Below are 18,214 nucleotides of genomic sequence, written 5' to 3' on the forward strand. Positions count from 1 at the left end.
CGTGCTGCAGCTCAGTTTCAGGGTATTGGTCACCTTCTTATAGCCTAGGCCATTTTTATGTAGAGCAACAATTCTTTTTTTCAGATCCTCAGAGAGTTCTTTGCCATGAGGTGCCATGTTGAACATTCAAGTGACCAGTATGAGAGAGTGAGAGCGATAACACCAAATGTAGCACACCTAATATATACACACAGCGGGTAAAATAAGTATTGAACACGTCACTATTTTTATTATTTTCCTAGGTAAATATATTTCTATAGGTGCTATTGGCATGGATTTTTCACCATATGTCGGTAAAAACCCATGCAATCCATACATACAAAGCAATCAAAACAAATAATTTCAGAAATTAAGTTATATGTAAAAAAATGGAATGACACAGGGAAAAGTTTTTGAACACATGAAGAAAGGGAGGTGCAAAAAGGCATGAAAAGCCAAGACATCAGCTGAAACCTATCAGTAATTAGAAAGCAATCCTGCCCTTTGTCAGTGAAAATTAATATCAGCTTGTTCAGTCTCAACTGATGGCCTATAAAAAGGTGTCTCATTACCAAGGTGTAACACAACAAACATCTCATGATGGGTAAAAGCAAAGAGCTCTCTTAAGACTTTCACAACCATATTGTTGCAAAACATACCGATGGCATTGGTTAAAGAAGGATTTCTAAAATTCTGAATGTTCCAGTGTGCACTGTTCGGGCCATAATCCAGAAGTGGAAAGAACATAATTTCACCATAAACCAGCCACGAGCAGGTGCAATGCACAAAGTGTGCAAGTGTAAAAATTGATGCTGGTTTGAAGCCAAAGGGTGATCACACTAAATGCAGAGTTAATTTAGATTTTTCTTCTGTTTATTCACTTGGCATTTTGTAAATTCTTTAAAAATACAATTAAAATATATATTTTTGAAAGCATTCTTATTTTATGACATTTCTTCACACCTGCATAAAACTTTTGCACAGTACTGCATATATAAAAAGAACATTTCCGCTGTATTGATAATATGCAACACAACTGGGTCCTGGGTTTTCTCCACAGGCATTATATTTCCTGCTAACTCCCTTTAATATCTGCCTACAAACTATTTGTGTTAGATGAATAAAAAAAAACATGATCAAAAGAGAAAATATGTTTTATTCAGTTTAATTTAAACATATTAAGAAACTGTTAAATTTGGTCCAATCTTTATAAAACACTTCTGACTTATAATAACCTACATTTTATTATATTTAAACGTAGATGGTTCCTTCCTTACAAGAACTAATCATGTAAGGGAATCTAATAAATAGAGAATATTATGACTATAATTGGTCCAGGGGATTGTCCCCTTCTTGGGGTTTAAGAGTTTAGATGGAATGCTTTTCCTGGTCTTAACTGGCAGTAAGATACTTCTCATATCAGTATTATAGTATAAAGTGTACTAACCAAATTATCTTATATCCACCCAGTGTAGTATAACATGTAAAAACAGCTTTGAAACATTTTGATAAATAAATCCAGTTAAATTGGTCATATACATTGAGATTTAGATGACGATAGTAAACAGAGATATTTTCATACACAAATCTGCTGGCTTTGACAGTTGTGGTTGCTAATATTTACATACTTAATGCAGTAGTGGCACCCAGCCTTCCTATCAGTCTAATGCCCTGTACACACGGTGGAAAAAGTCAGATCAGATTATGTTGCTGGAAAATCCGATCGTGTGTGGGCTCTATGCTCAGAATAAACTAGAGAGACAAAAGCTATTGGCTACTGGCCCGTTTATAGTCCTGACGTATGTGTTGTACGTCACCTCGTTCAGAACGATCGGATTTTCTGACAACATTATGCGACCGTGTGTATGCAACACCAGTTTCGGGAAAGAAAAAAACTGATTTTGTGGTCAGAATGTCCGACCGTGTGTACAGGGCAATATACAAACTTTTACCTGACACAGAGAAGTATCAGCTACACAACTTGTTGACGCTACTAGCCACTTGTCAAAATCTTTCCAGCCAAGCCTATGCATGCTCTATATGATCCATGCTCTAGTGAAGTTTAAAATCAGTTTTGATAGACTTGGCCTTTAAAGTGGTTCTAAAGGCTGAAGGTTTTTTTTACCTTCATGCATTCAATGCATGAAGGTAAAAAATCTTCAGTGTGCAGCTCCCCCCCCCATACTCACCTGAGCCCAATCCAGTGATGTGCACGAGAGCAGAAGCAGAAGCTCTCCAAGGTCTCTGCCTCCTCATTGGCTGAGACACAGCAGCGGGAACCATTGGCTCCCCCTGCTGTCAATCACACCCAGTGAGAAGAGAGCAGAGGATGGGGCTGAACCACACTCTGTGTGTCTCATAAACATACAGAGATGGCTCAGGAGTGAGCACACATGCTTGCTATGAGGGCACTCAGCAGTGGAGAGGGGCCAGGAGTGTTGGTGGGATATCCGAGAAGAGGAGGGCTGCTCTGTGCATAACCATTGCAAAGAGCAGGTACGTATGACATGTTTGTTATTTTTTTTAAATTGAACCTTTACAAACACTTGAAATTTACTTCAAATTTTCAGACCATGGTATTAAATATCCAATACTAGATATTCACTTTGCTTGCCAACTTTGGTACTGCAAAGAAGGTGTTATACAAATAATTTTTATTCCTGCCCTAAACCTCTACTGAGAATGTTGTAGGATTGCAGAACAGAAATATGCGTTTTCTTTTTTAGTCTAAAATAAGTAGAGTGGACTTCTTACCTGGAAATACATTTATTTCCATACCTTTGCGCTGCAATTAGGTATCTCAGATGCAAGCCTAGATGATTAATTATACTCTTTATTCACAAGTGAATCTGGAAACTGTCTGTACAGATACCACTTGGAAAATGTAATATTGAACATCACAGATGGGTCTGCCGCATGGATAACATTTGTGGTGCTCTGTCAAACTTCACAATAATTATAGTTCCTGTTTATATGAGAGATTTTCACAAAACTAGCTGAAACAGCAGCTTATTGTCATCATTATTACAGTAACAAAAATAAATGTATTTATATCTTTTATGTATTAATTATTCTCAATTCTACTTGAATAAAACATAAAAAAATTAACAAAACCCATTTATCCAAAATTCATATTAATTTGTAAAAATAGTTACCATTGAAAGTTCTAGTATCAAAGTAAAAAATACATTTTTCTAGTTGTACAACGATATCATATATGTTCTTAATTTTGAAATCCTTTGCAATATTGACACACCTAAAGAACATATATTACTTTTGAAATGTACATAAATAAAATCATAAATATGTATCATAGAGAGTCCAGACTCCCCAGCGTGTTCTTGATTTTTCTTGGAGGAGCGGTTAGTGAGCAACTTCAAGATTTGCAAACCAAGTGTTGCTTTTGTTATTTTACAAAGTGTACAATACTCGCGTTTATTTATCTTTACAAAAAAAATGCTCAATTATTCACAGTTAAATTGTTCTATACAAAATCGAATTGCTCTACACATACTTTACAACAATCAAAGTTCATCCCGTGATGATGCATCAAGTGTTGCCTGTGGTGACAATGCTTCGGTGTTCTGAGCATCAGTATGTATTTCACCTTGTTGCCTGGTTTTTCCTGAATATCTTCTGTCCCAGTCTGTTGATACTGTTTCATTGTCCCATATAGTGGATGTTTCTGTGTCACTAAAGTATCCTACTTGACCTGTGTAATGAGTGGGGTAGAGAAGCAATGGCTCAGCGGAGAAGGCCTTCAAGTCCCGTGGATGATAAAACTCCATGTATGTATCTCTAAAAACACAAGAGTGGATCAAATTAACCTACGCAGAAACACACACATTAAAAGACACCTAACAATAACATTGTGCAGACACATTTGATTTGTGTTTTGAGTACGTCCAAATGCAGTCAAATAGTTAATGTAATTTTAGCTGACTACATTTTGACATCAGTTAATGAAAAAATACATTTACATATACAGTTAGATTTTAAAATAGTTAAAATGTTTATTGTATAGATGTTTCAGTAGTGTGCTAGCCATCTTTCTCAAGGCATGTGTAGGGATTCAATGCCCTCTACTGTCAGCTGCTAGTATCACATTGCAATGTAAAATTCTGTATGTCACTTCCTGACTTAGGGGTTGTTGGGAAAAGATCTTGGACGGAGGAAGCAGAGAAGCAGAAGGTCTGAGGCCAAATGTTCTGTCCATGCTACTAATTCCAGATCAAAATAGATGATTATTGCCAGATAACTAGTAGTGATGGATGAACTTCCGACGGGACGTTTCGCGAACGCGGCCGATCGTTCGCGAACCGTAACGTTCGTGGCGGACCCCATTGACTTCAATGGGAGGCGAACTTTGCAAACCTACAGGTCAAATTTGCAGCCACAAAATAATTACTAGCTGTGCAAACATAGTCCCACCACATGGCCAATGACATAACACATGTATGAGGTGAATCTGGGATCGACAACTACAAGCATTCTTTTTTTATATGTGAAATTGTTGTGACAATTCAGGACTGTGGAGCGCATGAAGGCAATGGAGGAGAGGGAAGGACAGGGTAGGCAAAGAAGAGGGTGCAGGAGATGATCACCAGCAGCGTGACATAGAGCAATGACACCAGCACCGTGATAGAGAGCACTGACATCAGCAGCGTGACATACAGCAATGACACCTGCACCGTGATAGAGTGATCTGACACCAGCACCGTGATAGAGAGCACTGACATCAGCAGCGTGACATACAGCAATGACACCTGCACCGTGATAGAGTGATCTGACACCAGCACCGTGATAGAGAGCACTGACATCAGCAGCGTGACATACAGCAATGACACCTGCACCGTGATAGAGTGATCTGACACCAGCACCGTGATAGAGAGCACTGACATCAACAGCGTGACATACAGCAATGACACCTGCACCGTGATAGAGTGATCTGAAACCAGCACCATGATAGAGAGCACTGACATCAGCAGCGTGACATAAAGCACTGACACCAGCACCGTGATAGAGTGATCTGACACCAGCACCGTGATAGAGAGCACTGACATTAGCAGCGTGACATACAGCAATGACACCTGCACCGTGATAGAGTGATCTGACACCAGCACCGTGATAGAGAGCACTCACACCAGCACCATGATATACAGCACTGACACCAGCACCGTGATATACAGCACTGACACCTGCACCGTAAGCATCCCCAGGAGGAAGTCAGCATAGCACAGGGATGGTGGGAGCCCCTCATAATGAGCATAGCACAGGGATGGTGGGAGCCCCTCATAATATGCACAGCAGAGGTACAGCCCCAGGAGGAAGTCAGCACAGCACAGGGATGGTGGGAGCCCCTCATAATAAGCAGCCCCAGGAGGAAGGCAGCACAGCACAGGGATGGTGGGAGCCCCTCATAATAAGCAGCCCCAGGAGGAAGGCAGCACAGCACAGGGATGGTGGGAGCCCCTAATAATAAGCAGCCCCAGGAGGAAGTCAGCACAGCACAGGGATGGTGGGAGCCCCTTATAATAAGCAGCCCCAGGAGGAAGTCAGCACAGCACAGGGATGGTGGGAGCCCCTCATAATAAGCAGCCCCAGTAAAAATATGACACCGCTCAACCTCTTCAAACTAGAGGGTACGGGCATATAGTACGGTGTGCTTTTTTTGGACAAGGAAGTGAGCCAAATGAAGAAAGAAGGTCTGTGCGCTCGATTAAAAAATCGTTTATAGACATATACATGGTCTACTGGTCACATGTGTTGAATTCCTCCGAGATCCATGCCTCATTCATTTTTAGAAATGGGAGGTAGTTAACACTGTCGTGAGCTAGGCGAGTACGCTTATCGGTGACGATCCCCCCTGCTGCACTGAACGTCCTTTCGGACAGGACACTGGACGAGGGGCAAGCCAACAGTTCGATTGCAAATTGGGCAAGCTCTGGCCAGAGGTCAAGCCTGCCCACCCAGTAGTCCAGGGGTTCATCACTCCTCAGAGCGTCCACATCGGCCGTTAACCCAATGTAGTCGGACACCTGACGGTCTAGGCGTTCCCTGATGCTGGATCCGGATGACACCTGTCGATGGGTCGGCTGAAAGAATGACCTCATATCCGAAGTCACCAACACATCTTCAAACCGGCCTCTTCTTGCAGGCGCTGTTGGATTGGTACCCGCAACTCCTTCTCTGGGAGTGAGAATTGCTCCTCTGCCAGCGCACGCAAAAGCAGAATGCAGCATTTCTCGAACCAAGACCTGGAAGTGCTCCATTCTGACAGCCCTCTGTGACGGTGGTAACATTTCCGCTATTTTGTGTTTGTATCGGGGGTCTAAGTACGTTGCCACCCAGTACTGGTCCTTGACCCTTATGCTTTTTATACGGGGGTCCCTATTAAAACACTGGAGCATGAAGGCCCCCATTTGCACTAAACTGGAAGCGGTATGGTGGCCTGGCTCCTGCTCATCATCCAGGATAATGTCGCCCTCTTCATTCTCCTCTCCCCATCCACGCACAACAACAGGGATCCCAGAAAGGTTTAAAGCATGCTCTTCTTGCTCCTCCTCATCCGCCCCGGCACCATCCTCCTCTGACTCCCCTTCAGACTCCTGTTGTTGACTTGTCTCAGATAGAGTAGCCCCCCTTGGGAATTCATCCAGCATTGCGACTTCCTCATCTTCCCGCTCCTGCTCCTCCACAGCTTGATCAATGACACGACGCAATGCACGCTCCATAAAGAAGGCATAAGGTACCATGTCACTGATGGCGCCATGGCTGCGACTGACCAGTTTGGTGATCTCCTCAAATGGTCACAGAAGTCTGCATGCATCGTGCATGAGCAGCCACTGGCGCGGTGAAAAAAAAACTAGCTCCCCAGAACCTGTTCTGCCGCAGAGTTCATACAGGTAGACGTTAACTGCACGTTTCTACTGGAGCAGCCTATCAAGCATATAGAAGGTTGAGTTCCATCTCGTCGGGCAATCGCAAATAAGACGTCTGACCGGCAGATTGTGTTGCCGCTGAATGTCAGCAAGGCGAGCCATTGCCGTGTAAGATCTTCTGAAATGGGCTGAGATTTTCCTTGCCTGCCACAAGATGTCCTGGACCCCAGGGTATTTGACAACGAATCGCTGCATGACCAAGTTTAAGATGTGTGCCATGCATGGCACGTGCGTCATTTTGCCCTGTTTCAATGCGCTAAGCAGATTGACACCGTTGTCACACACCACTTTACCAACTGTCAAATTGAGCGGTGTTAGCCACTGATCTGCCTGTGAATGCAAAGCTGAAAGGAGAGCTGGGCCAGTGTGGCTCTTGGCTTCCAGGCACAACAGACGCAGCACAGCATGGCAATGTCTCACCTGGCATGTCGAATAGGTTCTGGGGAGCTTGGGCGGCGCAGCGAAAGAGACGCTAGCAGCGGAAAAGGAGGAGTCAGCCAAGGAGGAGAGGGAGGAGGATGGAGTAGGAGTAGGAGGAGAAGAAGAGCCAGGCCTGCATGCAATCTGTGGCGGTAAAACCAAATCTACACGGGTGCCACGGGTTACATGCTTGACGGCCGTCAAAAGGTTCACCCAGTGGGCAGTAAAAGTGATATACCTTCCCTGCCCATGTTTGCTAGACCACGTGTCTGTGGTCAGATGTATCTTGGCACCAGCACTGTGTGCCAGAGATACATTCACTTGCCGCTGAACATGGCCATATAGCTCTGGGATGCCCTTCTCTGAGAAATACTTCCTTTCTGGGACCTTCCATTGTGGTGTTCCAATGGCCACAAATTTGCAAAAGGCCTCTGAGTCCACCAGTTTATATGGCAGTAGTTGGCGGGCTATGAGTTCTGACAAGCCGGCCGTCAACTGGGGTTATCCGGCGTCATCATTTTTTTACGCTCGAACATTAGGCCCACGGAAGCCTGCCTTTTTGCAGAAAAACGTGAGCTTGGCGTGATGGAAGGTGGAGTGGAGGACAATTGTGAGGAGAGAGGAGAAGGAGAAGTAGAAGACGAGGCTGGATGGTGAGAGCCTGGAGTGTGGCTTTGTGTGTTCCGTTGCTCCCACTGGGCTCGGTGATGGCTGCTCATGTGCCTTCTTAAGGCGGTAGTCCCTAGGTGAGTGTTGGGCTTACCGCGACTAATGCATTGACTGCAAAGATTGCAGATGGCAATGCTATTGTCAGCAGCGGACACGTTAAAAAATGCCCACACTGCGGAGCCATGTGCCGGTGTCCTGGGAGCGCCAGATGTGACAGTACATGGTCGATGACTCGCTCCTGATACATTAGCAGTCTGCTTTGTCCCTCCTGTGCAATGTAAGTTATTCCTGCTTCTCGTCCCTATCTGCTGGTCCATATCTCCCTCTGAACTCCCCTCCTCTTCCTCTCTTGTGGGCACCCACGTGACATCACTAGACACGTCATCATCGATGTCACCTTCCCCACCGCTATAAGTAGAGATCTCGGAGTAGGCAGCAACACCGGGGACCAACCTCCTCCTTGGGCTGATCTGGGTACTGTCATCAGACTGCTGAGTGGCGGTTGTTGCTACCTCCTCTTCCTGATCCAATACCAAGAGTGGCTGCGCATCAGAAATGTCTTGATATGGATCGGAAAATAATTCCTGTGACTCAAGCGGAAGGTATGTGGTGGTGGTGGTGTTGTTGGTGGTAGTGTCTTTGGGGGTGCACATAGCAGAGAGTGAAGAAGTGGGTGCAGATCGAGAGGATGAGGAGGGTGCATAGGAGTAAGGCTGAGTGAGCCACTCAACCAAGTCTGGTGCGTCCTTTAAAGTAATTGAACGCACCTTCTGCAACTTCCCACTTTGGCTCAAGCCTGTTGCTTCTGCCTTACCCCTACCACCCCTGTGGAAGGGCCTGCCTCTTCTTCTGCCTGTCATTTTTTAAATGACCCTGTGACAAAACTCTCAGTCCCTATACTGATAAAGGACTGCTGCAGTATAGGGCAGCAGTAGTGCACCTCAAACCTATATATTGTGGACCTATACCAGTCCTTAAGGAATAGCAGACTGTACCTCACTCAACCCTATGTACTGTAGTACCCTATACCTTACCAGTCCTTATAAGGACCTTTGTGGAACTAGTAGGTTGTGAATGATTAGCAGACTGTACCTCAGTCCCTATACTGATAAAGGACTACTGCAGCAGAAGGGAAGCAGTCAGCAGTAGTGCACCTCAACCCTATATATTGTGGACCTATACCAGTCCTTAAGGAATAGCAGACTGTACCTCACTCAACCCTATGTACTGTAGTACCCTATACCTTACCAGTCCTTATAAGGACCTTTGTGGAACAAGTAGGTTGTGAATGATTAGCAGACTGTACCTCAGTCCCTATACTGATAAAGGACTACTGCAGCAGAAGGGCAGCAGTCAGCAGTAGTGCACCTCAACCCTATATATTGTGGACCTATACCAGTCCTTAAGGAATAGCAGACTGTACCTCACTCAACCCTATGTACTGTAGTACCCTATACCTTACCAGTCCTTATAAGGACCTTTGTGGAACTAGTAGGTTGTGAATGATTAGCAGACTGTACCTCAGTCCCTATACTGATAAAGGACTACTGCAACAGAAGGGCAGCAGTCAGCAGTAGTGCACCCCAACCCTATATATTCTGGACCTATACCAGTCCTTAAGGAATAGCAGACTGTACCTCACTCAACCCTATGTACTGTAGTATCCTATACCTTACCAGTCCTTATAAGGACCTTTGTGGAACAAGTAGGTTGTGAATGATTAGCAGACTGTACCTCAGTCCCTATACTGATAAAGGACTACTGCAGCAGAAGGGCAGCAGTCAGCAGTAGTGCACCTCAACCCTATATATTGTGGACCTATACCAGTCATTAAGGAATAGCAGACTGTACCTCACTCAACCCTATGTACTGTAGTACCCTATACCTTACTAGTCCTTATAAGGACCTTTGTGGAACAAGTAGGTTGTGAATGATTAGCAGACGGTACCTCAGTCCCTATACTGATAAAGGACTACTGCAGCAGAAGGGTAGCAGTCAAGTATAATATTCTTTCTATATATGGAAGAAAGAATATTATACGTGTACAAGCCTATTACCATACCAGTCCTGAAAAGAACCTTTGTGGACCTAATAGTAACAGCTACTGATTAAACTGACTGTCCCTCACTGCCTCACACACAGCTTCCTGCCTGTCCCTATTTAAACTGACAAAACACAGGCTGCTGGAACAATAACTTGAATAGCACTCAAAACTCTATCCTGTACTACTTTACCATACCAGTCCTGAAAAGGACTTTTGTGGACCTAATAGTAACAGCTAATGATTAAACTGACTGTCCCTGTAGCACACAGCGTCCTGTCCCTCTCTCTACACTGACACAAGACAGGCTGCTGCAACAATCAGTAGCACAGCAGTGCCTCAAACCTATATGCTGAACTATACCTAACACCTATACCAGTCCTGAAAAGAACTTTTGTGGACCAAATAGCTAGCGATTTGGGTCACTGCAGTCTCTCCCTGTTCCACACAGTAACCTCTCCCTATAGTGACAGAAGAAAGAATGTAAAATGGCCGCCGGATCGGGTCTATTTATAAGTTAGGGGGAATGTCCAAGTGTCCATGTGCTGTAATGTCTCAATTGGCTGTCCTGTACCCCATGATGGATGTGTCATCATAGGTCAAAGTTCTTTTACACAGTAAACACGAAAGTCCGCCGGGCGAACGGCGGCAATAGTCCGCCGATCGGGCGGACGGCGAACAGCCGAAATTCGCCACGAAACGACCACCAGGCGAACCGTTCGGCCATCCCTAATAACTAGGACTGCGTTTCCAGACTGGTTGCGTAACAGCTGGGAGTTTCCTTGCCACAGCAAATTTTGTCTTTAGGTCTTTGACACAAAGACGGATGCTGCATAATCCTCAGGGGCCCCTGCTACGTGACTTTGCTGCAACATTCACCTGGCGGTATCTCTATAAATAACTAAGGGGGTTATTTACGAAAGGAAAATCCACTTTGCACTGCAAATGCACTTGAAATTGCACTGAAAGTGTACTTGGAAGTGCAGTCACTCTAAATCTAAGGGGTAGATCTGAAATGCGTGGAAGCTCTGCTGAATTTTATCATCCAATCATGTGCAAGCTAAAATGCTGTTTCTTTATTTCCCTTGCATGTCCCCCTCGGATCTACAGTGACTTTACTTCCAAGTGCACTTTCAAGTGCATTTGCAGTGCAAAGTGGATTTTCCTTTAGTAAATAACCCACTAAGTATCCCAGGGTATATGTGCACAATTCCACCAGTGCTGCAACATTCACCTGGTGGTATCTCTATAAATAACTAAGTATCCCAGGGTATATGTGCACAATTCCACCAGGAATCCTATCAGACCCTTTGCTGATAATATCTGTTTGTACATTGAATGTAGAGGTATGGTTATTATTATTATTTTCTAATAAAAAAAACTTATATTGTTTCTATACTGGTCTGTATCTATATTTATATGGTTAATGTTATATGCTGGTTCAGTAGTTCTTCTGCCTTCAATTACTTTGATTACATTGCTGGATAATTTCTCAAGAAGGCCCTTTTGCTTGGTGGAGGCACTGCCAACTTTATTAACAATCCCTTTCTTCCATTTAGCAAAGGTTCTGGTTCTATTATTTACCTACAGGTTTAGTGCAATATCCTGTTTGGGATTTCAATTTCTCATAACCCTCCTCATCAAAATAGGGCTTTAAGAGCGTCTTGAGAGAGTCAGCCAACTCGCCATTGAAATGTTGATATGCTGATATTTTAAAAATACCATACAGCAGGGAGAGAGTCATTTCTTGTAGCTTTAAAGGTGTAAATCACGAATCCAAGTTTGGAGGATGCTTGTATATGGTGATCAGTGATGAGCTGAACAGATCCTAGTTCAGTTGGTGAACGCTCAGCACAAATCAAAGTTTTATTTCGGAATTCAAACCTAACTTAAATCCACAGTAGACGAATGTTCCATTTTAGTAATGGTCATTTTCTAACGTCAAGTCAAACAATTTTAAAGTTCAATATTGAGAGGCCATTTTTAGAGGCCATTTTAGAGCAGTGCGCAGGAAAATAAAATGTAATTCCTTTACAACACGCTTGGAGGATTCCTTTAAACTGTAAGTGGAATTACAACCTATCATGATTCTTGGGGACAACACCATATTCCGGCATCACATAAATCGCCTGTTTTTTGTGTAGCAATACTGAGTGTTAAATGCAGCAGAGGCATTACAGGCAAAAACTGTATATACTTTAAAAAAAAAAATCTAAAGCTGTCAACATCATATAAGTTACCACACAGGGGCAAAAAAAACACAATCCAAAAACCCACATTGCAGAGCTGGAGCAGTTGGTATGCTAAACAAAAAATGCCCCGTCACCCATTTGGCTTTGAATGATATATTGCACTCCGGCCCATACTTGCTGAACAACATGTCTGTGGTCATGTGGACCTTACTGCTGACCTCATGGTTCAGCGATGTGGAAACATTGCCTTCCACAAGCCCAGGGATGGCAAAGAGATGGCGTTGACACTGTGGTACAGCACAGGCCAAAAAAAAAGGGCAGAATCAACCGAATGGAAAGGCAGGAGTTGTAAAGCCAGTGATATGGTCAAACTGACATTTAGGTGCTAAGCATAGGGGTGGCTAGGGATGTATTTTTCACTCTAGCAGCTGTAAAATGTGACTGCTCAATGCTACAGATTATCGGGTGGGGTTAGCAAAATCAGAGAAAGGTTGCAGCCTACACTCCTACTCTGCCTGGTCCCATGCAGACTGTCTTTCCTGCTGGATGAACCTTAGGGTTGACCTGTGACACCTCTTGATATATCATCATCTCTATCCCTGGAAGACACTGAGAGTGAATCATGTGTAGTGTGTGTAGAGGTGGAAAGGGAAGAGCTGGAATGAGGGCAAGGAGGAGTGTGGCCATTTTACCGATGACTATCATTCTGGTGCTGTTCTCAATGAACTGTGTGGTGAGAGGTCAGGTGTCTCTACACATGGTACCCAAATGGCTGATGTGTTACCATGATTGATACAATGAAGGCCCACACAGGTGAGCTCTGGGGAGCAGACTGAGGAACCACAGTGCACGGCACCTGTGGAGCTATGCCATCAAGTGGACTGGGTGGCTTTTCCCTCTACTGCTCTGCAAGCTGTCTCTAAATGACATCCTACCTTACTGGGGTTGTGCTTCTCCCTCGCTCTATCGGGCACCCAGGTACGGTCAGAGACCTCATCATACTCTCCTCCCTCCTCATCGCTGGATCCAACTTACAGTATGCTGCAAGAACATCACCATGCCAATTGGTTCTCCCTCACTAATTTCCCCTCACTCTAGACACCAGTTACTTACCCCCTCCTAGTTTTCATTTGTATTTACAAAGCTGCAATGCCACAATGTATCGCCTTAAAACCTGTACAACAAAACTAAATGTTCCAGCCACATGCAGTATAGCCTTTTGATATACATTAACCACTTAAGGACCGCCGTATTGCCATTGTACGTCATCACAATGGCACAGGCAGGCACAAGCACGTACATGTACGTGCCTGCCTTCCAGCGGGTGGGGGGTCCGATCGGTGGTCCGGTTCGCTCCAGGAGCGATCCGTGATGAGGGGATGGCCGTTGGTTTCTGGTCACCCCCTCTGGATTGCTCCTGGCCAATGACAAGCTTCCTCCCACTGTGTATTGTTTACACAGGAAGGAGGAAGTGATGTAATTCTCCTCGGGGCAGTCTTTTTGACCAGACTACGAGGAGAAGACTAAAAGTAAGTGCACCAAAACACTACACTGACACATAGGTACACATAGGTACACAAACCCCCCCTGATCCCCCCCGACCATCCCCCGATCCCCCCCCAGTCAAAGTGTCACTGATTGCATTGATCATTTCTTTACTGATCACTGCATTCAGTGTCAGTTGTAACAGTTAAAACTGTCAGGACAGTTAGTGTTAGGTCCAGGGTAGCCCCCTATCACCCCCCCAATAAAGATTTAACCCCCTGATTGCCCCTACAGTTAACCCTTTCACCCCCTTTTGCCAGTGTCACTAAGCGATCATTTTTCTGATCGCTGCATCAGTGTCACTACTGTCGCTAGGTAGCTAGTTATTTTTTTAGGTTCACCGCCAGATTTTTATATCGCTAGGTACCCCGATATACTACCCAATAATGGTTTTAACCCCCTGATTGCCCCTAGTTAACCCTTTCACCCCCTTTTGCCAGTGTCACTAAGCGATAATTTTTCTGATCGCTGCATTAGTGTCGCTAGTGTCGCTAGGTAGCTAGTTTTTTTTTAGGTTCACCGCCAGGTTTTTATAGCGCTAGGTACCCCGATATACTACCCAATAATGGTTTTAACCCCCTATTTGCCCCTAGTTAACCCTTTCACCCCCTTTTGCCAGTGTCACTAAGCGATCGTTTTTCTGATCGCTGCATTAGTGTCACTAGTGTCGTTAGGTAGCTAGTTATTTTTTTAGGTTCACCGCCAGGTTTTTATAGCGTTAGGTACCCCCATATACTACCCAATAATGGTTTTAACCCCCTGATTGCCCCTAGTTAACCCTTTCACCAGCGATCACAGTATAAGTGTCACTGGTGACGCTGGTTAGCCAGTTAGTTATTTAGGTTCCCCGTCAGGTTTTTATATAGCGCCAGGGACCCCCATATACTACCTAATAAAAATTTGAACCCCCTGATTGCCCCTAGTTAACCCTTTCACCACTGATCACCGTATAAGTGTTACGGGTGACTCTGGTTAGTTTGCTTTTTATAGCATCGGGGCACCCACCATTTATTACCCAACAAAGGTTTAACCCCCTGATCACCTGGCGGGTGATATCAATTAGGTTTTAGGGTCAGGGTCTGCGTCGCCCCAGGCAGCGCTAGGTTAGTGCCAGTACCGCTAACACCCACACGCAAAGCATAAACCTCCTGTAGTAGTATAGAATCTGAACAGATCAATATCTGATCTGATCAGATCTATACTAGCGTCCCCAGCAGTTCAGGGTTCCAAAAAAACGCATTGTTAGCGGGATCAGCCCAGATACCTGCTAGCACCTGCGTTTTGCCCCTCTGCCCAGCCCACCCAAGTGCAGTATCGATCGATCACTGTCACTTACAAAACACTAAACACATAACTGCATCGATCGCAGAGTCAGGCCTGATCCCTGTGATCGCTAACAGTTTTTTTGGTAGCATTTTATATTTAAATCCGGAAGGCAGTGCTTGGTTTTCGGGGTCCCGTACGTGGCTAGGCTCCCAAAAAGTCCCCCACATGTGGTATCCCCGTACTCGGGAGAAGCAGCAGAATTTATTTTGGGGTGTAATTTGACTTATGCCCATAGCATGTGTGAGCAATATATCATTTAGTGACAACTTTGTGCAAAAAAAAAAAAAGTTTGTAATATTCCCGCAACTTAAGGGCAAAATATAAAATATTCCATGGACTCAACATGCCTCTCAGTAAATAGCTTGGGGTGTCTACTTTCCAAAATGGGGTCATTTTGGGGGGTTTTGTGCTATTTTGGCATTTTATGGCCTTCGAAACTGTGATAGGTAGTGAGGAGTGAAATCAAAAATTTGCACCCTTAGAAATCCTGAAGGTGGTGATTGGTTTTCGGGGTGCCGTGCGCGACTAGACTCCCAAAAAGTCCCACACATGTGGTATCTCCATACTCGGGAGAAGTAGCGGAATATATTTTGGGGTGCAATTCCACATATAACCATGGCATGTGTGAGCAATATATCATTTAGTGACAACTTTTTGTAAAAAAATTTTTTTTTGTCATTATTCAATCCCTTAGGAAAAAAAAAAAAAATATTCAATGGGCTCAACATACCCATCAGCAATTTTCTTCGGGTGTCTACTTTCCAAAATGGGGTCATTTGGGGGGGGGGGGGTTTGTACTGCCCTGCCATTTTAGCACCTCAAGAAATGAGATAGGCAGTCATAAATTAAAAGCTGTGTAAATTCCAGAAAATGTACTCTAGTTTGTAGACGCTATAACTTTTGCGCAAACCAAAAAATATATGCTTATTGACATTTTTTTTACTAAAGACATGTGGCTGAATACATTTTGCCCTCAATGTATGACTAAAATTTAGTTTATTCGATTTTTCTTATAACAAAAAGAAGAAAATATCTTTTTTTTTCAAAATTTTCGCTCTTTTTCCATTTATATCACAAAAAATAAAAATCGCAGAGGCAATCAAATACCATCAAAAGAAAGCTCTATTTGTGGGAAGAAAAGGACGCAAATTTCATTTGGGTGCAATATTGCATGACCGCGCAATTACCAGTTAAAGCAGCGCAGTGCAAAATTGGAAAAAGACCTCTGGTCCTTAAGGTGTTTATTGGTCCGGGGCTGTAGTGGTTAAGTGTCAGCAATTTACCTTATGATTTAGTACAGTATTTAAATTAGTTTGTGTTTGCAAATGATTTCCAACTAGCTTTATATACAACAAATTGTGCTGTTTTGGCTATATTAGGCAATCATTTTACTATGAATTTTAGGCATGTCCAAAGTGTTGTTCAATAATTGGTCCCAACTGTTGTTAGACTGGTTCATAAAAGGTTTATATATTGATACTTGTGGACTGAAACATGTCAGGTCCTTTGTGATTAGTGATGAAGTTCAGGTTTGCCGATAACATAGGTTTGCAACAAAGCCTGTGGTTCTACATTTTCAGCTCCAGCATGTTTTTAAAAACAAATTTTCAAAACATAAAGCCAGCACAGTAGATGGGTCTAAGCCCTTGTACACACGGTCGGACATTCCGACAACCAAATCCGTCGGATTTTGTCCGACAGATTTTGCCCAAAACTGTTGCATACACACGGTCGGACAAAGTTGTCGGAAAATCCGATCGTTCAGAACGTAATGATGTTATTTAGTTACAACGGGACTACCATCAGGCTAGTAGCCAATAGCTTTGGTGTAGGAATTTGATCTGAGCATGCGTGGCACTTTGTCTGATCGGAATTCTCTACACATGATCGGACAAGGTCCGATCGGATCATGTTGTCGGAAAATTTTATAGCCAAGCTGGAAAACTTTGTCCGTCGGATATTCCAACCGAAACAGTCCGATGGAGACCACACACGGTCGGATTATCCGACAACATGGTCCGATCGGACATTTTCTGTCGGAATGTCCGACCGTGTGTACAAGGGCTAAAAGGGGGAAGGTTGAAAGAGCCAACCTCCTCAAAATAAAAGGGGAACTTAGAGCAGCCATATTGTCAGTGTACCGGACGCTGCTGTTGGTGGAAGGGATAGAGAGGCCTGCTATATTGCATAGGTTGAGATTAGTTTCTTATTTATCACCAATACATATACCCATGGCAGTCACTGGCATCATATTTCATTTGTTGGATAATAGCTTGCCTTTTAGCTCTACAACTGGCCAGAGTTGAATAACAATAACAAGTCACCCCTCTCCCTTTAGACTTTAACAGGGTTCACTGAAACTTTGAGCAAAATTTACAATACCAAGCCTAGGTATTTATTGTTGCAGCTGGTTTATGAGAACATCATCCAATTGCTAGTTCTGCTTTTGCAAACTTGGAATACGGAACACCTGAGTGGTTGTTAGCACTTGTGCTGCACATAACGTGCATGGGCTTTCCTGTATTTTGAAGCATAGACTCTTTATGCACTGTGAAAATTAGGTAACTGAGTATAACATATACAAATACAAAGAGTATATTTCTAAGCTAGATATAAGTTCCATGCACAATTTCTTTTGGAAGTGCTAAAAAACAAACAGCAATATTGCATCAATAGTTTTTTATGCAATGGTAACAAAGACAGATGATGGGTGGTGTAATGAAGTCAAACCGCAGAAATTGTATAGGCTACTCTAGTGTTTGCCATTATATTGATCAGCGCAAAATAAGATCCATCAACACAATGGATCTTACAACAGTAAATTTTTTAAGACACAGCAGAACTTTTGATATCAGGGTTGCCAAGTGGCCACTCTGACATGAAAAAATTACATTATGCTGTTGGGCTGATATAATAATGCTATGGGGCTTGTATGAAATTATTTCCAGGGCTGGTTTTTATTCCCAGTCCGGCTCTGGTAAAGGTTGTTCTATAGTCATAGTTATAGAACTTGTTTTTACGTAAAATGAAAATCACCTTAAGCAATTGATTTAAAAAAAGTATAGAGTGCTGAAAAAAAGTCGACTTCCACTTGGAATGCT

The 18,214-nt window shown here is 43.6% G+C and overlaps 1 protein-coding gene across 1 annotated transcript in view; it reads right to left on the bottom strand.

Moving 5' to 3' along the window:
* Positions 1-830: 830 nt before the first annotated feature.
* COLGALT2 (collagen beta(1-O)galactosyltransferase 2) overlaps positions 831-18,214 on the bottom strand; it is a 148,679-nt gene continuing 131,295 nt past the window's right edge. The window contains exon 12 of the mRNA XM_077452656.1: positions 831-3,777. Coding sequence (XP_077308782.1) covers positions 3,504-3,777 — 274 coding nt within the window. The 3' untranslated portion in view covers positions 831-3,503. The remainder of the gene's footprint in view (positions 3,778-18,214) is intronic.

This window comes from Lithobates pipiens, unplaced genomic scaffold (assembly GCF_037356315.1).
Source record: "Lithobates pipiens isolate NorthernLeopardFrog02 unplaced genomic scaffold, aLitPip1_a1.2 Scaffold_23, whole genome shotgun sequence".
NCBI classification, from domain to species: domain Eukaryota; kingdom Metazoa; phylum Chordata; class Amphibia; order Anura; family Ranidae; genus Lithobates; species Lithobates pipiens.